Here is a 21,074-nt window from a genome sequence, read left to right as displayed (position 1 = left end):
TGTCAAAGAGCTGGAACCACAGTATTTCTGCAGAAAATCAATAATAAAAAAAAGAAAGAAGTTTTTTTTAATAAAATTAGTTTCAGATTTACTATAATTGCATGTGAAAAATGAATCTATAATTACAGCATCAGGTGATTTCTGGATTGTGGCAACTTGTTTGTAGAATCCAGCTCTTGCATAAAGACCACAAGCTTTTTGCTTAGCAATCAACGTAGATGTCACATCGTGGCTTGAGGAATTATTGATGGCTATGTTGTGGTTGACAATATGTATGATCTATGGCACAGATGTGCCATCAGAGTTCTTCCCTGTCAGAGCTGCATGCATGAGGAGACCCACTGGGGCATGGCTGAAGTCCAACAACCCCAGTGGAGACTGTGTTGGCGAGCCTCAAAGTGTCTGTCATCAGTCTTTCACACCTCCAGCTACCTGATGCCAGAGCACACATGAATAATTTCAACCTTGCCAATGGTGTAAATTAGCCTCACACTCTACTCTGATTCTCTACTGTGTATACATATATATATTTCTATACTTCTGTGCAGCTCAGGCTCATGTTTGCAGACGCCCTAAAGGAAGGCGTGACAAGTGGCAGAGCAGCAATGGAACCCCCCCCCCCCCTGTGGTTACAAAACCAGATTAAGGTCACTGGGTCATTATGCCATATAAAATTGCACTCTTCTTTTCCAGAAGGCAACACATCAGATTGTCTCATCCCCCCCCAATGAAGCGCCTTACTCTCCTTAAAGACACACACAGCATGCCCGCTGATGTAAGAGACAAATACTGTACATGCATTTCAATATGTCATTTAACGTAATCTGAGGACATAATTGACACTTCATCTGATAGACACAGGGTGCAAGCTAGTTAAATTTAGCAGGAGGAAATGGTGTAAATGGCTTTATTCCATGAAATCCTGATTTGACAGCCCAAACATTCCAATCATAAATCTGAATCCTGAGGCTCCTGCGGCCGCCCATTTTCCAGTGCATGGAGGCTGAGACCGGCCAAGCAGTGTGATTTACCAGGACTTGTAAGAATTTCTGATGATTTAATCCTGATGGTCAAGTTGAATATGGAGGATGAGGTCGTCGTCCCCCCTCACCCATAGTCTGCCCTGTGGAAACACAATTACATTTTTCACAGCATTCTTCTGGCACTCCCAAAATTCTCTTCATATTATGCATCAGAAACGGTGCCTCTCCCACATTTTCTAACTACATTTAACTGCACCTACAACTCGATGTCCGGCCCAGCTGTGAACGTGCTTCAGACGATCACAAAGTACCTGCATTCAGACCCCTGTGTGTGTATGTGTGTGTGTGTGTGTGTGTGTGTTACTGTGTGAGTATTGGCTTACAGCACACTGTGCTCTCTCACGGCAACAAGCTATCGTTTCAGATGGTCATCCAGTATGTCTAGAAGCGAACGCACCCGCCCCTCCCACCGCAAGCAGAGGTCACCCTGCATAGACAAACAGGAGGGAGCATTAAAAATGCCAAGCAGCATTGCAGCAAGATGGCTGAGTAATAACACTCGAGATCTTATGCATTATTGTCAAACTCACTTTTAAATAAGTAAAAAAAACTGCAGTAAAAAAAAAACCGTTGGCTTGCTGATAACAGGAAAACAGTCTTGCAGGTTCGAAAAACATTTCTGGAACGTGAGCGTCATTACATAACGCAGCCACTATAAATATTCAAGATCTTTGCTTGTGGTAGAAGAAATATAAGAATATCTCTACAGAAGCGAAAGTCACACATTTAGAATTATTTACTGGAAATATTAAAATTATTATCAGCAAAATTTTCACAGAGCATTAAAAATACAAATGCTTGTTCAGAGACTGACAGTAAATTCAGTCTCGCTGATTCTAGTCTAATCTCTATAAAATGACCTAAAGATAAATCTGAGGACTCTGAGTACTAGTGTGTGTGTGTGTGTGTATGTAGGTGTGTAGGTGTGTGTGTGTGTGACTGTCTGGGAACAGATAGAGCTCCCTGCTTGTGGAGCTGAAAGGACGTGGCAGTTCTTTAAATATTTGCAAAATAAAAGCTTAATCTTGCAACACCAATCATTTAATATTTCCCTCTGGCCTGACTACAAGTAAAGAATACAAGTATAAATATTGATGCAATATACAAGTTAAGTATACGGTACTTCAGTAATTGTAATTCCACCCATTCTAATGTAAATTAAGCATCTTCAAAAGAAATGAGCTAAAGGCTAAAATTATCTCCCGATGAAAATACTTCTGGTTGCTGTGGGATATCGCTCATTAGGTCACATCAACATAACTCCAGGACATTTCAGTATCTTCTGTCGCTAAGCAACGCTTGTAAACATGGAGGCAAGACAAGCATCCAGCCTCGTGAGTCAAAGTTCCAACAAGACGTCCAAAGTCAGGATGTTAAAAACAAGCTTAATGAACGGCACTGCCATGAGCAGCAGCACGCGTGATGCTCACACCAACTTTCTGTGTCGAATCTCCACAACAAATGTCAACAACACTATCCACAAGGCAGGCAGGGTCTAATTTAATACTCGCCGACATTTCTGACACTAGTGTGACAAGCAGGGTCAGCAGGAAGTGGGCCAAGTGCGAATGTGCCAAAACGCAGCGAGGGATATGGACTACGTCTGCTCCAAAGGTGCAGTATATATCTGGTTAGCTTCAAAGGCCAGAATAAACACAAGTTCATCCCGTGCTAAGGTTTCCTCCCCAGGGGAAACAGAATGACACATTTACGACCAGGACACGCCTCCTTTGACCTTGTCTGCTTGCTAAATGTCGCATATCTGAATGCTTGTGCCATGTTTCGCCGAAGGACAATCAAAGCCATAGTATCTCAATACACACTAATATGTCAAATACATTGTTGCAGTAACTACACACGTGAACATAATGAGATCCGATTAGCTCTTTTTTCTCTGTTGCACCGCCAAATATGTAAAAAAAAAAGTTGTTGTTTTTTATAAATGATGCTTGGCTCCCCCAAGCAAGACTAAAAATCAGTTTGAAATAAACAAGTCCCGCCATGAAATTAGATTTGCATAAACAGAACAAGCTGACTTCAAAACTTTAACGAGGCCTCGTCCGAGGAGAAGAAAAGCCCAGAGTCATTACGGAAGAAACGCATGAGTGGATTAAACGGCTGCTTTCAGAATGAGACACTCGCATCTGAGATTAATGATGCACAGACCTAATGAAGAGGGAGGAAATCATCTTTTCTCAATTCCAGATTAAGATGTAAACATTGTTCCACCCTCTGAATTAAAAAAAATGACATTTTGGAGATGAGATCAGAGAGACCAGATGTCCAGAGGAGAGACGGGACTATATCGGTAGAAGGATGCTGAGGATGGAACTGCCAGGGAACAGGACTAGAGGACGACCCAGGAGACGATACATGGACGTAGTGAGGGAGGACATGAGAGTGGCTGGTGTTGGGGACGACGATGCAAAGGACAGGTTACACCTGCATTTGGCAAAACAGACGTTAGCCATGGCTTCATCTTATCTAAACGTTCAACAAAAAGCCAGGAAGTGCATCTCTTGTTAAAATTATTTTAATAATAGATCCAGATTCTGAGAGAATGTAAAGATGTAGGATCTAACCACACAGTTATCGCTGGACTGCACTTGAAAAAAAATATTTGTTCAGGAAAATGTACGGATGAGGAGGAATCCCACCACAGTGGAGGATGAATTTTCAATTGTAGCTTCTCTTCACACAATTAAGATGACAATACTGCGTTAAATCACGATATCAGATTAAAGTTCCAAGTAAGCATGAAGATAAACTCGTGGAATGGACAAGAGCGGAAATTACAAGATTGGTCTTTATCAGATGAAGACTCCCACTTGCTCGTCTGTAAAGGAGAGACTGAGGGATGAGAAAATAGTGCCTTTTTGAAAAGCTACATTTTTTTCTGCTGCTCTGTGGTTAGTTTTAAGCTTGTAAAAGAACTCTTTATTTAGACTGAAGAACAAAGAATAAAAAGAGGATTTACATGAAGAATTCTCAAAACTTGATGGTCTTGTGTTCATTGTTACAGATGACTAACATGTTTGGGCGTGATGGATAAGAAAAAACGGCCCCTTTGTGTGAGTCGAGGGGTATTTTCTTTTTTTGGTCGTGATGCAGACACCAGCCTCAGGTATTTCTCTGCTTCTCCGCCCCCACCTTCATTGTGTGTAAACCCCAAAGGAGAACAGACCGGCGCGTGAAAACCAAACTGCTTTCCCAGATTCCTATCGACATTCCTGCCAACTCAACAGGCAGACGAAAGATAAAACGTAGGAAACTTAACCTGTTGCCCTGAAGCCACAGTCCACGTTTCATTAGCCCACCATGCAGATTATTGTCCATTTCTCAGTGAAATAGGAGAGAGAGGGGGGGGGGGGACACGAGCATTGTTGGCAATGAGCCTCAGCCATGAAAGGAAATGCCTTATATTTCGGCTAAAACATTTTCAAAGTTTTGTGCTCTCTGCAGAACCTGATTAAAGTTAAGACGCACTGTGGAAAGTTTTACACTCTGATCTGATCAAATACTTTCTGTATTCATCACACTGAAGTTATATTTAGGTGTTGAGCAAAAATGCTTGGGCAAAGAGAATTGAGTCTTTTTTTGGTCATTTTCCGTGTATTTAAAACTCGAGAGCCAAAGTAATAAACAAGACTCCACACTATTTGAGATACAGCTACTCTCAACTATCTATTACTGCCGCTTTCTCTCTGAAGCTGTGCCCGGGCATTCCCATGGGAGAATTCCCATGATCCGGGCCCTGCGTGGTATTTAACCCACTCTATCTGACACATTTCCAACACGCAGGAACAGGTGTCTTCAAAACAAGGCGATCTTAGTGATCAGGCCGGCCTTTCTGTGGCTTCTTAAGCAGCCAAGAAGAAAATTACATGGTTTAAGAAAACTGTAGCCGCCTAAACAAACACAGAGACCCAAAACACACGATCTTAACTGTTACAGACCATCCTTTACCTAAACCCAACGTTTTTGGATTTCTTTGTGCTTATGGGTAATCCGGTTTGGTTATCAGCAGAGTAAATCAACCAAATGCAACAGTGTGGAAAAACAAGCTCAACTCTAGGGTGATAGGTACGACATTTCATTGACCTCACCCATAAATCAAAGGTCATGATAGGTCATCATTAACCTACATCCTAACCTACAGTGTGGTTGGACACCACTTTGAATGCCAAGGCACATTATGATGGTAAAGTGATACCCTGAGACTTCGTTTTTCTTTACGTCTATCTTTACATCAGAAAGACAAACGTCCATTCCTGCACACAGTCACACCCATGAGCGGTTAGGAGTCATCAATTCACTTACATTTCCTAATAGAAAACCGGAAAACTCTAATGGAGCGAGAAAAAGAAAACTCCACACAGAGACCCCCCCCCCCCCGGGCTCTGGACCGGAACCCACCAACCCAACCACAGCACCACGTGTGTATTTGCATTGTGCATATGGGAATTATACATCTATTATTACGCTGAGGTGATCAGTATCACATGCATTGCACAAGAGAATATCGCGTTGCGAGCAGGTGGGGGACAGAAGCACCGATCCCTTTGCAGCAGTACTGCAGTAAAAGTATTTCTGCATGTATTTATATAAAGTAACCCCAAATATCCTGATGTGTATCAGGACCCACTATAAAGAACACTTGATAGTTTTTTCACCCGTTTGAGATGGACAATGTCAGTCAGGACAGGAGACAGATATCAGTTTGAAGGTGATAAAGTTATTGCAGTCCGGATTACAAACAGTGACTGAAGCAAACCGGCTCGGCTGCGCGTCACAGCGCGAGTGGAGTCCAGCCAGTCCTTCACTCCGTGCGTGTTCCCCGTTGCGCTTACCTGCTGTCTCCTTTCGCGTTTGAAGGCGGTGGGCGTAGAACCGTTTGATTGTCCTCCATGTCCACGACGCACTTCGTGTTCAGCTCGATTTCTGCGGAGAGACGTTCACGTGAAAGCGGAGCGGAATGCGCGATGGAGAAAAGAAGCCCAACGGAACTCCGGACTGTCATCAGGCGCGGAGCAGCAATGGCGAAGGAATCAGAACTTATGGAAACACGCAACTCAGACACATATGTGTGTGTGTGTGTGTGTGTGCGTGCGTGTGTGAGGAAAATACCACAACACTTACCCCTGCGATTCATGGGCCGAACTCTCACTGCAACTTTTACCTTCGTATCCGACATTTTTGTCCACTTTCCTCCCCCAGCCAGTAGTCTGTGCGCCGAGATATCAGTGTATTCTCTGCCCCCCCCCCCACGACAAGAAGCCGGGAGTTCTCCCACTAACCGGGCTCTAGTGGTGAGACCGCTCCAGAGGAGTCCGCGCCTCGAGGAGAACAGCGAGAAACACGCTCATTTTGTATCCTGTCTCAGATCCATCGAGGTTCGCGTCTTTGTGCACGTCCAGCGTTGCGCTGCAGAGCCAGGCAGCATCCCCAGCGCCATCTTCCACTGGGAGGGGAGACTGGAGCGGCTGCGCCCCGGAGGGGAACGGATTTACGCACGGCGCGGCTTCTCTTTCTCTTTTTTAAGGATTGACTAGAAGGCGAGAAGTGTGAGACTGTCTGACAAGTGGAATTTCCCCTGAAGGCCTCGTCTTGAGACGCAATTAGGATCAGAAGTTTTATTCATAATGGAATTTGAACAGCTTTCGCACGTTCCTCGCTGAAACGCGCTCAATGTGTTTAATAAAGATTATTTTTTAGAACTACAGTAAAGATTTAATCATAATCATAATAACGGATCCTCCCCCCCACCAAAAACATGCAAATTAGGTGAATTGGTTAGGCTGAATTCATTGTCCGTAGGTGTGTGTGTGTGCGTGTGTGCGTGTGTATGTGTGAACTGGCGGCTTGTCCGGGGTGTACCTGGATGTCATTAAATGAATTTAGAATTATTCTTAGTTAATATGGAACATATTATTTTACACAAACGGTGCTGCGCTTTGAAATCATTTGAGAGTATATATATATGTTTACAAATATAAAGTTTCAAGAACTACATATTGCAAAGGGTGCAGTAACCTTATAGTCATGTGTATATGTTTACTGTTGTAACACACACATCACACAGACAGACACACACCAGCTCATTTAAAAAGCATTATGTGAAACTGTCATTTACAGAATGTAAACTGCACTTGGAGAGACTCAAATTCCAGAGTTGTTAGTGAGAAACACACCGAGGACGTGGACACCGTCTTCTCTTCGTATCCCTTTAATACTCTTCTTTCTGCCGGGGCTCCTTTAGAAAGTCTTCTTCTAAGACCAGAATACTTTATAATTTAAAATAATACAAATACTGTGTCAAAAAAACTACAACAATAACTTGAATTTGTAATTAGTACATGAAAATGTTGCACATCTATTGACAAGACAAAGAACGCAGTATTCTCTGTCTCTCTTTTGATTAATATTCAGATTTATTATGTACATTTTTAATAGAAAACTAATATTAAATGCATAAATATTATTGCCAGATCACTTAATCTGCTCATCCATGGAAGTTATAAGATGGAACCAGCATCATTCGTAGAATAAATCTTCACTGTGTGATCGCCACTGTCCAGAACGACCAGGGCGTCGTTCAGGGACACCAGTGCAGCTGGGCGGGTGAGGTGGCCCCCCACCACAGGGCTCAGAATCAGATCATTCTGGAGCTTCTCCAGACTCCAGATCATCCCCCGATTGGAGTCGATGACGATCGCGTTGCCGTCCCTGTCAAAGGCCACGCCGGACATGCTCAGCCTCACCGGGGACTGGAGAGTCAGGCTGAAACTGTCTGTCTGGTAAAGCAGCCTGAAGTCTCTCCCAAACACTCTCAGCCGGGTGTGTCGCTGCCTCTCTGGTGGACGCCAAGACAAATGCTCCATCACTGCGCTGCTCCCAGTCACGTGACAGCAGGCCACCGCCTTCGGATGCTGGAGGTCGGAAACGACGGTTTGATGATCCAAGATGAGACGGTTGGCATAGTCCGCCTTTATCTGGGACAGCGTGCCGGCTTGGACGTCCGAGACCAGGATGTGCCCACAGCTGTCTGTGTCCACACTCCAGGGCATCTGGAAAGAACCGTCCACCGTCAACACGTGGTTCCCCCTGGAGGTGTAAACCTTCACAGCTTTACTCCCTGCATCAGTCACCACCACGTGACCACAGGGAGTCACCGCCACGTCCACCGGGTAACAGATCTCCCCGCCGGCCTGTCCTCGTCGTCCGAACGTGTGCAGCTTCTTGCCCCGTCCGTCGAACACCACCACGCTCGTTGCTCCATCGTGCACCACCACTATCCTTCTCGAAGAGCTCACGACGGCGATGCCGGTGGGGTTTATAAGCGTTCCCCACCCGCCAAAAGCTGCAGAGAGGTGCAGACGCGTAGACGACAGACCTGCGGCTAATGCACCGTGATGAGGGGCAGAAGACGTAGGACTCCAGGACAACAGCAGCTCCTGCAGGTCGGCCAGGACCTGGCACTTGGAGGTGTTGTCAATGCTGCACAGCTGTCGACAGAAGGGACACTCCAGTGTCCTCGGGACAGGGTGGGACAGAGCCGAGACGCATCCCAAGCAGAGCACGTGACCACAGGAAAGATTCTGCGGCCTGTGCTCAGTGCTGAACTTCTCAAAACAGACTTTACACTCCAGCAGGTTGATCTGAATCTCCCTCAGAATCCCCCCCGGACTGAGATTTCCACCGCCTGAAGAAACCAGACTCTTCTGAGCCATGTCTGAAATGTCCGGACCGGCCGATAGGAGCTGCTGAACGTTCAGGGAAGAGTTAAAAGTCCTGTTCAGTGAGGTGAGAGGAGAGAATGATGAGAATATCAGATGAGCGCTGCAGCACGGTCGTCAACATGGCCCGTGCTGAAGGCCCCGACTGGTCATGTGACACAACGCCGAGGCTCTCTGCTGCCCTCCTCTGGACATAATGTGAAACACATGTTGGGGAGGTTGGGTGTGACGACAGCAACCTTTTGTTTTAAACACATGAAAAAGTGTTAAATTGTGAATGATTCCGTATTTTCCTCATAATGACATTATTGTTAAGGCAGGAGTTGAATAGTAGCTCAGTGTGAGCTGAACACACTCTGACGGTTGTGTGTGTGCGTGCCAGCCTTTGTAGACGCACCTCACGTACACGCACACGGCTGCATCCGTATTACCGTTGGTGCCTTTAAATTCAGGTCAGCACAAGGCAGCTATTTCAGTCTGGCTTTCACGGTGTGCAGAGTGTGAAATCTGATCCGAGAAGGGCCTGAGTCAGGCAATGTGGCACTCCTTAAGTTGCAGCAGGATGTTCCTTCAGGGTTATACAAGGTTGTCCCGACTTCCTGCTGCTTAGTATTCCAAACGCATCCTCTTTAGTGTTTGTTGGCATGAAACGTGGAATAAAATAATACTTCCAATAATAACAAATCACAATGAGTTTAAGAGGAAAAGCAACACATTTTAATGTTTTGTTATTTCACCGTGGAAAAACAGGAGCAGAAAACCCTTTTCAGTGGAACCGTTTCTGGAACATGACATTTGAATCTTGTTTAATGGCAACTGCATCAAGGAAACCTGGTCCATTCCAGAGGTCAACATCTGGATTGTCAAAGATTACGAGGGATATATATCTGTATTGTTATGCTGACAGAATGTAAGCAAACCTTCAGTGTAACACAAGCAAAAACAACCCTCCCCCCAAAAACCCAACTTTAAATAGCTTAGATTTAGTACAATTAAGTAGAAAATTAAGAGAATTAAAAAGAGCATGCAAACAGGCACAAAAGATCAATCAAAATGTTAAAAAGACAGTAAAGGCATAAAGAATACTGGCATGCCATTGTGTTTTAATGTACTGCAGAAGAAAACACTTGACTTCATTTTGAGACAGCCATGCAATGCAATATAAGCAACAAGGAATAAGCTGACACCGAAGCCTAAACAGGCATGCAGGAATAGAATAAATGTCTTCCATCATCAGTATAGTAATAAAAACAAACAAAGATAGCAGCCACAGATTTAAAACCACTTAAGGCAATGATTCAGAAAACACTCCAATATTACAAAGTATACAGTATTAGTAAGAAGAAGAAGAAGAAACTCTGGAAAGTGCTTAAACTGTGTGCTTTGCTTTGTTCCGGATCAAACACGAACCTCGGTCGATATCAAGCTAAAGCAATCAGCAAATCTTGCATTGAAATCCTGCTCATGACATAAGTGTGAACGATCATGGTGTAAATACAGATACTTCAAATACTACTTCAAGCCTTTCTGTGCCTTCGGCATCCTTAAATCAACCTGAACACTTAGACAGCGGCAGCGTTGAACCGACATGTTGTAGCTGAAGCTGGATCGAACCGTACGCTAACTATCAATGATATACTGCATCAGCATAAATGTTTATCAGCTAGAATGTTCATGCAGTCACTTTTAGAATCATCAGGTTATAGTTGTCTCTCACACACACAGACTAAACACCGCGCTCTTATCACACACACACACACACACACACACAAACGTGCGACCAGTAGAGTGGACATCCCTGTGGTCCAGGCCTCCGTGTACTCCTAAAGACACCGCATGGACCTGCTCCTCCGCCTCCGTCTCTCCCTCCACTGTGGGTGGGGGCTTTCTAGACCTCAGTCACACCGGGAACTGGTTGCAGGCTCACTCCCTTTCTCAGCCTGTAAATCCGTTACGCCTGGATCTTCGGAGTGTGTTCGGGAATCGGCCCACCGGCCCATCGAGCTCCAAATCCTACTGGCTGTCCAGGCCGTTGACGGACTCGGCCCTTCCCGGGCCCTTCCCTCTAAATCTGGTCGCGGGGCTGTTGCTGTCCGCCTCCGTCTCTCCTGCAACAGGAGCGTCACACGCTGAAGAGTTCACAAAAAAAACATGGGGCTGAACTTTTACAGCACGAGTAAAGCACCGTTCCAGACACGGGGGGGATACAGGAAGAACGACATTAACTTTTATGAGCCTTTTTTTTTATGTGGTTGTTAAATCCCAGTAAAAGTTACCGTACCTTTAATCCCTCCTGACACGTAGTCGGCATATTCTGCGTAGTTACTGTCTTCACATTCTGAGAGGCTCTGTGAGAGGAGAGGCCAGAAACATGACACATTTACCAGAAGTGAAAAGGGATCCGATTGAAGAGAGTCCGAGAACCTATAAAAGAGGAATACGACCTTTAATCCAGATTCATTTAGATATGAAGGCCCTAACCAGGTTTTTGTTATTAGATAGATTATACATCATTTTAAAATCTATTTCTACAAAAACATTAACTGCTGCAGAGAAACCTGGATTGTCCTTTCAGAGACCAAAACCTCATCAGTTAAATTCCACGAAACAGCATTTAAAGCGATGGCCGCACCGTTCCTCTTGGCCCGTATGTCTCTGCGAACCACACCATTCCATAGAGGCACAGGAACGTAATGAAGGCCTGAGGACAAACCAAAAGCAACGAGGAAAGCAAGATAATCAATGGCCATCGAAAGGAAGAGTTAGGAGCCTCCTAATAATTATGATAGGAAGTTTAATCAGTCAGAATTAAGCTGTTATGTGATCTTCTTCTTACCAAACACAGCAGCCACATGATCACATAGAGGATCTGTGTTTTTGAGAACAAGTCCTGCCCAAACTTGATACAGGCCAAGGCCTCCAGAAAGGCTATTGCCCTGTGGACGGGGGAGAAAAACAACACGCAGCAAACTCACTCATTTAGCTTAGCGCTAATCTCTCTGAGCGGAACACTGTGGCATTTGCTAAGTGAGATACAAACCTTGAAAGAAAAATAAAGTTTCTACAGGGTTACAGTTTTGGTTTTACTCACCCAAACACCCAGCACTGGGTCCCGACTCTTTTGCACTGTGTGTCTGTGAGGTATGCATAATACTGCCTGAAAGAAAAACAAGCCAAAGACAACCATCAGCCGACTTCACCCCGTTCACTTCCATACGAATGAGACTGTAAAGCTGCAGGGCGTGCATGTTTCACAATCAATCGCAATCAATTCACAAAAAAAACTTTATGCTGCATAATCCAAAAGACAAGCTTGCAAGGCTCTCATTTTCTAAACTCGTTTTACAGCAAAAGGCTTTTTACACCTAAAGCCTGTTTATCTTCCAACACAAATTAATAACTGCTTTGATTATCATTAGACTTAAATTAATGACCTTAAATTCTCTCACTGGTGTGAGAATCACATGGGAGAGGACCCCCCCCCCCCCCCCCATACCAACGCAGGGAGTCTTTACCTCACTGTCGGAGCGGTGATTATGCCGACGAACAGGATCCGGCACCAGCTCAGAGGGTGGCTTGCAGGGAAGACAAAAATGTGTTTGAGGAAGAATGTGTTCAACTCTGTTAGCTGGAGGAAGAAAAGGAGAAGCAGAAGAGAATGAAAACCCTCGAACCGCCAACTGACACAGCCAAGCGGAATTCAGAAATCTCTCCTCACACTTTATAACGAGTTTATTATTAAAACACCTTTGCATTAAAGTTTGAATTTTTTCAAATAATAATATCTCTTGACTAAAACAGCAGGTACTGCCTGAACCCAGCGGCGTGCAGGGCTAACCCATCTGCAATCGCCCCAACTCACTCTCCAAGTGTTGTAAATACGACTCCCAACAGAAACGACCTGGGATCCGTAGACGACTCACTCACGCTCTCCAGCCATGGTTATCTCATTACCCTAAAGCCCCGGGAAGTAACTCAGGCTCTCATTCATTCTCATCAGATTAGCTGTTCATGTGTGGACGGGCAGGACGTTATATGGAACCATGTGAGACAGCGTTTACAATTCCAGTAAATTAGATTAGTCAGGATTTAGAGCGCAGAGCTCTCAGGATCATCCCCGACTAGTCACAACGAGAGGGTGAGAGAGGATTTCTCTTCAACCCACCTGCCAGATGATCATGAACAGATAGACGCCCGTCACGCGCTGCAGGGAAGACTTTGGGTCAAGCCAGCGTACGTAGGTCCAGCTTGCAGGGGTGAACTGTAGCACGGCTCTTTTGATCTTTCCGGTGGTGGTGTGGATGTCCCTGGTTAGGAAGCACAGGACTTGGATTAACACTGTAAAGGTTTACAGTAAGTATCATGAGAGTGTAGCAGACAAGACCTGATAACAGTAATGACATCACTATCCACCCCTCCTACGTGAACAGGACTAGAATGCCTTGCATGGGCAGAACAAACTTTATTTATTACTCATTTTAATGTCTTAGTTAAGTTCCACTTCGATACACATCATAAACGGAATGTTAAAAATGATCAAGATGATGCAATAAAATCCTTTTTAACTGGGCTAAAAGGGCAAAACTATAGAGAGTTGTAGTTATTGTCCTCACTTAATACTGGCCCAGTGGTAGGTCCTCATCTCCAAGAAGCGGCAGATATTCATGCCAAGCCAGATGCCTCCTCCATTACACAGCAGAATGTCCAAAATCACCTGGTCCCACCAGCATTCAGCAAAATTAGGCAGCAGATGCATGAAGAATAGCTATTGGGAAGAGAAGATAAGGAGGATGTGAGCATCAACCTACATTCATTCACTCTTCTGACTGCATTTGATATTAAATGGAGAATAGCCCTCCTAAACCCCTCGTTATTAAACCCCTGCATCACAAAGACAAAAAGAGACGGAGAGATAGAGATAATGTGAGGCATCTGCTGAAGTCCTGACCTCAGTCAGCTCCCAGGTGATGCTAATGGTCCAGCAGAGTCCATAGCTTCGAATGAGCAGGGCCTTCATTCCCCAGCCCCAGAAATGACTGAATGCAAAAATGTCAAAGTGACTCAGGATTCGTTCCCAGGTGATGGCATGGCAGTTCACGGCATATTCCTGCAGAGAACAACGCAGATAGTCTGTTTTTATTTATATATACTTACCGATATTCTGCTGGTTGTAAACACAAACAGTGCACACGCACTCTGATCCAAAATAATTTTCGTGCAAGCGTACAGCACCCACCATGATGTCTGCCTCTCTCTTGGCGTAGCGCAGGTTCGGGTCCAACCAGTACATCAGCTGCTTCACCTGCTGCCAGTTGAGGAAGATGAAGAACACCAGGAAGAGGAAGTAGAGCACACTCAGACCTTAAAAGCAAAGAGACGTGACATCAGTAAAAAAAGAAAAACAAAATCTATTTCCCCTTTTGGTAACGTCTATCAGCACTCACCAAAAACGATCCGCCATATTGCAGGATGCGGTCTGGTGAACGGCCCTAGAGCACACAAAGACACAGACAGGTTCCGCTTTTTTTTATTGTTGCAAAAAATAAACACATTTTTACTTTAGCAGGATGCAAAACTCTAAAACCTCGTTACTCACCATTAGGAAAGGCCAAAACACTGATGATGAGGAAGAAAGAGATGACCAGGATGAGGCCCACCCACACGTTACTGTCAGGATTACCATCATCCCTGAACGCAGGATAAATAACATCAGCAGAACATCAAACGACACACTTCATAAGCAGCATGTGCCTCGACGTTATAACAACTCCACTTTTTTTTTGACTGACTCGTTTCTTCAAAATTCACATATACTTAAAAGGCATTAGTTTGTGTGATTGTGTGACAATTTGAGATTTGAATAAAATGTAATCTTGCGTGTTACTCTGCTTTAACGCAAAGCTAGCGCTGGAACAGGACAGCGTCCCTCACTGGACCGTCATATGTAAACAATCCCCATTTCCCTCAGCTCACAGACAACAAACGTGGACAGTCATCATGTTGACTCTCGTCTCAAAGCATCCATGTGGCTAATAGATGTTTCCCCCCCAATGCGTAAACCCATTAAAATGTAGCTAGCCGCTGGCTAATCGTCCTAGCTCGCTCATAGCATCACGCGGAGCGCTAGCTAGCTAACGTTAGCTCGAGATGCACTTACCGTGTGAACGCGAAGTACATCAAACTGAGCACCGTGCATGTGAGCAGCGTTATCGTGTGCGGCCTGTAGAAGAACTCGATGGTGATGTCTTCAACTTGTTGCTCGTTGATCATCCGGAAATGCATTCTGTAATTCACATCATCTTTGCTCAGGGTGTGAGATCCACTGTACACGTACGCCATGGATGGACGGACGCAGCGGCAGCTCCGGACTCCGGAGATGATCGGACCAGCGGAGGCGAACTACCGCCCCAAAACTGTAGCAGGCGGCAGGCCGTTCGTTAAAAATAAATAAAAGCTTCAGCTGGGAAGATATTCAACAAAGAGATAAAAAAAAAAAAAAAAAAATAAAGACTAAAAAGTCACAGAAATGATTCACTTCTGATTTAGATTGTGGTTAATGTTCTCCAACGCGGAAGAAGCGCGCACGCCCTCCTCTCCGCTCCTCCCCTCTCCTCCGCCATGCGCTGCCGCTACTTCTGTAGTAGCGGACTTCCAATAGCGAGACATTGATTGAAGAGTTGGCTTCTTTTTCTCTCCCAAATAAATGTTTAAGTGTGTCCTCATTAATTAAGATGTAAAACATAAACCTGTTAGCCTACAGGTTTGTGGAAACTGAACATGCGTGACTAGGGAGGCATCCAATTTATTTGAAAATCAAATAGTCCTACGCGTAAAAAGTAAATTTACATCATATCTGTGGGTTTATCGCCCCCTTGTGGTGGCCCATGGATTTACCTGTCACTGAGAGCCAAGCAGCCAGCTCGCCAGCAGGGGGCGACGTCTTCATTTTAGCAGTCAGAATCTTAGACCTCGACTGACATAAATCCCTATTGAATAAAATCAGTATTTTATTTTTTTTGAAGGAGCTGCATGTATGAAATTGCAAATAGATTAAACATTACCGCTACTAGAGTCAACCGTTTTAAAGGTTAACGACACTATCTAAATTGTCCAATCACAAAAAGGTGTTTGAGTAAAAAAGAAAAGAAAATTACAACACACCCTGAGAGCAACATATTCTAATATTTCTTCCTCATTATTATTTAGTCCAAAAAACATTTAATCTGTCATTTTGTAGAAACATATACTGTATTGCTCTTAAATTTTCCCCAGCTAATTCCACATCTAAAAAAAAATTCTGTTATGATTCAAAATTTCGAAATATGCAAAAGTAAAAAAAGACCATGCTTTGTCCAAGTTAGAAATGTCTTAATAAGAACATAATAGAATTAAACAATAATAAAAACAGAAAAACCAAACACATGAAGAAAAAATAATACTAATTTTTACATTTTTATTACATGAGGGATAATACACCTAAAAGTACTTTAATCAGATTGAGAACAGCTCAAAATGCAAAAATTTAATGAATGAAATGCAGAGCTGTGGTCTGCAGTATCAAATATCAAATTTAAACATCTGAATAATAATCTTGAATAAGGAGATGTTATACGCCTAAAGAAAACACACAATCAAATCTGTCAAAAACATGCATACAAAATACATAAAAAAACATGCAAGAAGTTTTACAATATAATATGAGGCAACGCAACATTCTACAGGATGTAGAAACAAAGCTGACATTGGAGTGCTGAAAAATCTAAATGTATTGTTTTTACTTTTGTTTTTCTTTACTATTATAAAATGTTCAAGCAAATGTTTGGCAAAGAAGTATATGATACCACCTGTATCCAGGAATAGGTTTCTCATTCATTAACAAACTGCCATTTACATGCATTTGTTTTATCTGCATATATGTTATCGACCAGCAAAGAGAAAACAAAAAAAGCTAATTGAAAACTCTTTATGTGTGGCAGTGGTTCATCTCACTGGTCATCATATAGGTTGGCGCTTGGCAGCTTGTTTGCTGTTATTGAAGCTGGTGAGTTCAGTCACCCATTTTCAGAAGTATGACAGGCTGTAAAAGTAAACAGCAAACACCATTAGTTACACAAAAAGGTATTCCTTTTACAATAAAGTCGCTACATGCTTGAAGAAAGTGCCATACCAAAGTGACAAAATGGTTCCTGCACACGGCTTTACTTAACCAGTAGATCAAGAACAGGGCGAGTAACTTTTCAGCAACCAGCAGAATCAAGATCAGTCCATTGATCCCTTTATGGAGCTATTAGGGGGGGGGGGGGGGGGGGGAGTAAAAATATAAACATTGACTTTATGTTGCAGAGAGACATAGCAGTTGCTTGTGAAAGAATGATTGCTGTTTTTCTTTACCATGTAAGGGTCTGAGCTCAATGAAAAGCTGTTTGCGCAGATATAAACCGCCACAATTGACCACAGGAAGCTGATGATGTTCAGAGAGAATGAGAGCTTAGTCTGAAAGGCAGGAAAGGTTCAGGTGTTACTCCAAAATCACGTGAAACACAAAGATATAACTTTCAATTTGTAATTTTTTCCATGATGAAGGTCAAACAGTTTGTGATAATTTTGAAGCTATAATATAATTTATCCATTTATATTTTCTTTATCTGTTGGAACATTATCTGATATAATAATAAATAGGCTAAATGCATTTTGCTCTCTTACCACATGCATGTTTGGAGATTGTCCAGCAGCATAGGACAGCATACCAGACACCACAAACTAATTTAATATCAAAAGAACATGTTAACAATCACACAGAGAAATGCAATACAGAATAATGTGGAATAATATAAGACAGAATTTAATGAGATGAGAAGACGAAATGAAGTAAGATGATAAGATAGGATGAGACAAGATAATGTAAGATCAAATTTGATATTATTTATTTATCTGATAAAATGGAATAAGCTAAAATACAGCGATAGAATGAGATTAGCTGAGAAAAGATGATTTTATATATATATATTTATATTTTTTATATAGCTAATATAGGACAAAACAAATAAGATATGATGAGATAAGGAAATATGGAATGAAACTTAATGAGATCAGCTCAGATAAGGTAAGAAACAATAAGGCAATTCTCCGTTGACGGAAACTGAAATGTTGCTAAATTAAAACAATTTAACAATCTGAATCAACTGTGTATTCATTTGTAGTTGTGCAGTACTTTTACCAGAATACTGGGTGTAGTGCTGATGAGCATATTATGGGCTTCTATCTGATGGCAAATCACACCAAGGATGATAATGAACACGCCAGTAATGACTTGGGCTGCCTGACAAAAGAGAGAACAGTATCTCATCACGGTAATGTTCTATGTGATCTGTGTCAGATGAACACAATGAGTTTAATTAAAGTAATACGGTGAACTTACTCCAATGGGTTTGGGTTTTCCATTCATGACAAAGATCTTGTAGGAATCTTTGTACATACACTGAAATTTCTCTGGCATCAGCTGACCGTCGTGAGCATCTGTTAGACTCCCAATGGGAATGGTGATGATCATTGACTCATCACATACGAACGTCTTCCTCATTCCCCTGTAAACAAGCAAAGATTGTTGAAGTACTCCAAATCAGGTTATCTGCAGATGAGGCCTGGAAAATACCTCCTGTCTTTATGCATCTCGATTCACACTTCAAATTCTCGGCTTTGTCAAATGAACGCGACCAGGAAATGACCTTGCTCATTAATTTTCTTTGCCTCTCTCTCTCTCTCACACACACACACATGCACACGCACACAAACACACAGGTAAAGTGATTGTGTGTTTTCTTGAATTTTGCAAGCATTTAAAAATGCTTCAGACTCTCTATTAAGGCATATTGTTGACCATACATTTAAAGAAAAATATTAGAACCCTAAAAAAATGTACCCTGACATGTAAATGAATGAAATGAGACACTGAGGGCTGAAGTTAGTATGTTAGCAGGGACCTCGGGCAGAGGCAGGAAGGAAAGGCGTGAGATAACCTAGAGAAGTGACAATGATGCTGAGAGTGAAGCGTGTGTGTTTCGGACAGAGTGTGAAATCGTGGTAAGAATTGTAATCTAAGATTCTCATGTATTTGCTCTTAAAAATGGCTTGTTGTGCATTTATCAAATTAAGAATTTGTATTTACAACAATGCCATAATCCTTTTCTACATGTGTGTCGCAGATCTGAAGTTTTCTGTCATCGAAGGACAAAGTTAGGTAAGTGCATGAAAGTCAGAGCGTAGGAGCTGCTGCTGAGGCTTGTGTTACCGCTTCAAAACCACTTTTTCTTTGGTTCTGTAGTGTTAAATGTTTTTTTTTTTTATTATTCAACAACATAACATTATATGAAGGTCATAAACTGCAGTTTATTTGACAGGCTAAATTGGTATACACAAACCCTTATCTCTATATTTATCAATCATGAAAATCCAATCATGCTTGTTTTTGCTAATGTTGACCTTGGATTTGGCAATGAATGCACATAAATGCAAATACGTAGAAATGTATATACTTTAGGAAGCAAGCCCAAGGCCGGTAGCTTCCTTCACATGTATTCCATTATTTAAAAAATGGGGGAGGGGGGGGGTCACAATTAATTCATTAATTCACAATGAAAATTAATAAAGACAAAACAATATTTTTCAATAACTGAAATGATCATCCTCCATACCAGGTGAATGCCATGAGCTGTGCCGGTGTTGACATGGACATCCAGAGAGCTGATGAGCCGCCAAGCAGAGCCAGCAGGAGAGAAGTGCCAGGGGTTTGGTACTACAACGCTTCAGAGATGGTGCCAGATGACAAAGGTCCCCTGCATGACCTGCTGCAGAAACAACCTGCTGTGTTGGGTGTAAGAAACCGGAGCCGGAGTCGTGCTGGTATTGGAGGCTAACCATAGTTTACGTGTGGGATTTTATCCACTGCATCAAATTAGTATTTCTTTCAGCTGTCTTTAAACTTAAAATAGACCACATTGTTTATATTTTAGCGAATAGAGAGCATTACATAAAAAAATGATGACACACATTCAGATGTTTAAAAAAAAAAAAAAAACACAAGTAGCGGTTCCATGCACCGCGCTGGCCTCATCATCATCAGCGAAAGAACAGTGTCTTGCTCAAGGACACTGCAGTAATGTAGTCAACACGAGACAGGGATTAAAACATATAATGTAACTGTGTCATTGTGTCAGATCCAAAGGAACATTTCGCAACATTTGTGCAGCAGTAACAGGAAATATGTATTTAGGGGGGGGGGGGGGGGGTGAAGGCTGTTCCATGCATGTGGTGTGCCTTCACGAGTGGGTTATTTCTCTCCTTACACGTAATACTGAATGATATTTGTCTCATCTTGGGGTTGTATTAATTTTAAGCAATTTTACATTGGCTCATAGTGGCGGCGTGCTCCGGACTAACTCTCCCCTCTAACCGTGTCATTTTATTGTATAATTTATATAATGACAAATAAGGCTTTTTCTTTTAAAATACATTTCTAAAAACTTTATTTATTTATACTGCATGCAGGAATTCAGGGATATGCTTGCATCAGCGCATTTTGGCACGTGCACCTTCATTGTACACTGTGTAGTTATATGAAAATAAAGAAATCTAAATTCATCTTGTATCAAATACAGCAAATATCAACAAATGATTTGCTTCTCTCTCTCAGTCTTTGCAGATGGCAAGCGGTTTCCTCAGTGTTGGAGTGGGTATTATTTTTTCTTTGTCCCAGGACATGACAGAATCTCTTTTCACACTATTCAGAGCTTCTCACCTTACCGGAATGCTTGTAAGTGACTGTTCCAAATGTTCAAATTATGGGGGGCGGGGGGATAATAATCATGCACAGGGTGAAGAGTTTTCATGCTTCCACAATGAGTCTAAATGAATGTTAATATTTGCAGCTTGTCTTTAGTATAATGACTTGCTCTGCATGCAGTATGATAGATATCTCTAAGTTGTCTTTGTCTTCCCTGAAGTTCATCATTGCTGGAGGTCTTTCCAACCTTCTGTTCAAATATCCAGGACTACTAACTGTAAGACCGATCCAACACCAACAAATAACCCCTGACAGATGACAGACGCTTAGCTAACTCAATGCATTATTCATGGTTTATGCTGCAGGTCTCCCTCCTGGCTAACTGTGGCTGTATCTTTGTAGCTGTGGTTGCAGCCTGTCTGATAAGTGCTGACCTGTCTCACTGGAATCCAGCTAATGAGCAGTATTTGTGGGTATGTCAAAATAAAACATTTTAAAGTGCTAAATTAACAAAAC

General features: G+C 42.7%; 4 protein-coding genes and 1 long non-coding RNA gene across 5 annotated transcripts in view; 1 reads left to right on the top strand and 4 right to left on the bottom strand.

Moving 5' to 3' along the window:
- kif13a (kinesin family member 13A) overlaps positions 1–6,250 on the bottom strand; it is a 28,058-nt gene extending 21,808 nt beyond the window's left edge. The window contains exons 1-2 of the mRNA XM_068759889.1: positions 6,183–6,250; positions 5,894–5,984 (exon numbers count right to left, since the gene is read on the bottom strand). Coding sequence (XP_068615990.1) covers positions 5,894–5,984; positions 6,183–6,237 — 146 coding nt within the window. The 5' untranslated portion in view covers positions 6,238–6,250. The remainder of the gene's footprint in view (positions 1–5,893; positions 5,985–6,182) is intronic.
- Positions 6,251–7,106: 856 nt separating this feature from the next.
- On the bottom strand, positions 7,107–8,773 carry LOC137917657 (E3 ubiquitin-protein ligase NHLRC1-like). Its single transcript, XM_068760379.1, has one exon. It carries the CDS (start codon positions 8,771–8,773, stop codon positions 7,559–7,561), a length of 1,215 nt encoding a protein of 404 aa, XP_068616480.1. The 3' UTR covers positions 7,107–7,558.
- Positions 8,774–9,483: 710 nt separating this feature from the next.
- Positions 9,484–15,305, bottom strand: ptdss1a (phosphatidylserine synthase 1a). The gene is made up of 13 exons (XM_068758893.1): positions 14,937–15,305; positions 14,376–14,467; positions 14,224–14,268; positions 14,016–14,140; positions 13,728–13,886; positions 13,393–13,544; positions 12,945–13,086; positions 12,295–12,407; positions 11,871–11,936; positions 11,616–11,715; positions 11,412–11,480; positions 11,061–11,127; positions 9,484–10,887 (listed from the first exon to the last, which is right to left on the bottom strand). The coding sequence occupies exons 1-13, from the start codon at positions 15,116–15,118 to the stop codon at positions 10,793–10,795; spliced, it is 1,407 nt and encodes a 468-aa protein (XP_068614994.1). The 5' UTR covers positions 15,119–15,305; the 3' UTR covers positions 9,484–10,792.
- Positions 15,306–16,826: 1,521 nt separating this feature from the next.
- Positions 16,827–18,359, bottom strand: LOC137914752 (membrane-spanning 4-domains subfamily A member 4A). The gene is made up of 6 exons (XM_068758252.1): positions 18,198–18,359; positions 17,997–18,098; positions 17,483–17,539; positions 17,171–17,272; positions 16,947–17,063; positions 16,827–16,856 (listed from the first exon to the last, which is right to left on the bottom strand). Exons 1-6 carry the CDS (start codon positions 18,357–18,359, stop codon positions 16,827–16,829), a joined length of 570 nt encoding a protein of 189 aa, XP_068614353.1.
- A 464-nt stretch (positions 18,360–18,823) lies between these two features.
- On the top strand, positions 18,824–19,552 carry LOC137910831 (uncharacterized). Its single transcript, XR_011106079.1, has 3 exons — positions 18,824–18,859; positions 18,982–19,016; positions 19,474–19,552. It is a non-coding gene; the product is annotated as an uncharacterized lncRNA (long non-coding RNA).
- The last annotated feature ends 1,522 nt before the right edge of the window (positions 19,553–21,074 follow it).

This window comes from Brachionichthys hirsutus, chromosome 3, assembly GCF_040956055.1.
Source record: "Brachionichthys hirsutus isolate HB-005 chromosome 3, CSIRO-AGI_Bhir_v1, whole genome shotgun sequence".
Taxonomy (NCBI): Eukaryota; Metazoa; Chordata; class Actinopteri; order Lophiiformes; family Brachionichthyidae; genus Brachionichthys; species Brachionichthys hirsutus.
This window is presented reverse-complemented; position numbering and strand designations above follow the sequence as displayed.

Bases quoted from the DNA above. Each gene is read 5' to 3' on its own strand.
- ptdss1a (XM_068758893.1), bottom strand. From the start codon at position 15,118: ATGGCGTACGTGTACAGTGGATCTCACACCCTGAGCAAAGATGATGTG. The intron at 13,545-13,727 runs GTCAGGACTTCA...TCTTCCCAATAG, and splicing joins TCACCTGGGAGCTGACTGAG to CTATTCTTCATGCATCTGCT. The intron at 11,128-11,411 runs GTGCGGCCATCG...CTCCTCTCACAG, and splicing joins CATACGGGCCAAGAGGAACG to AGCCTCTCAGAATGTGAAGA.
- LOC137914752 (XM_068758252.1), bottom strand. From the start codon at position 18,359: ATGAGGAAGACGTTCGTATGTGATGAGTCAATGATCATCACCATTCCC. The intron at 18,099-18,197 runs GTAAGTTCACCG...CTCTTTTGTCAG, and splicing joins GAAAACCCAAACCCATTGGA to GCAGCCCAAGTCATTACTGG. The intron at 17,064-17,170 runs GTAAAGAAAAAC...CCCCCCTAATAG, and splicing joins TGAGCTCAGACCCTTACATG to CTCCATAAAGGGATCAATGG.
- LOC137917657 (XM_068760379.1), bottom strand. From the start codon at position 8,773: ATGGCTCAGAAGAGTCTGGTTTCTTCAGGCGGTGGAAATCTCAGTCCG.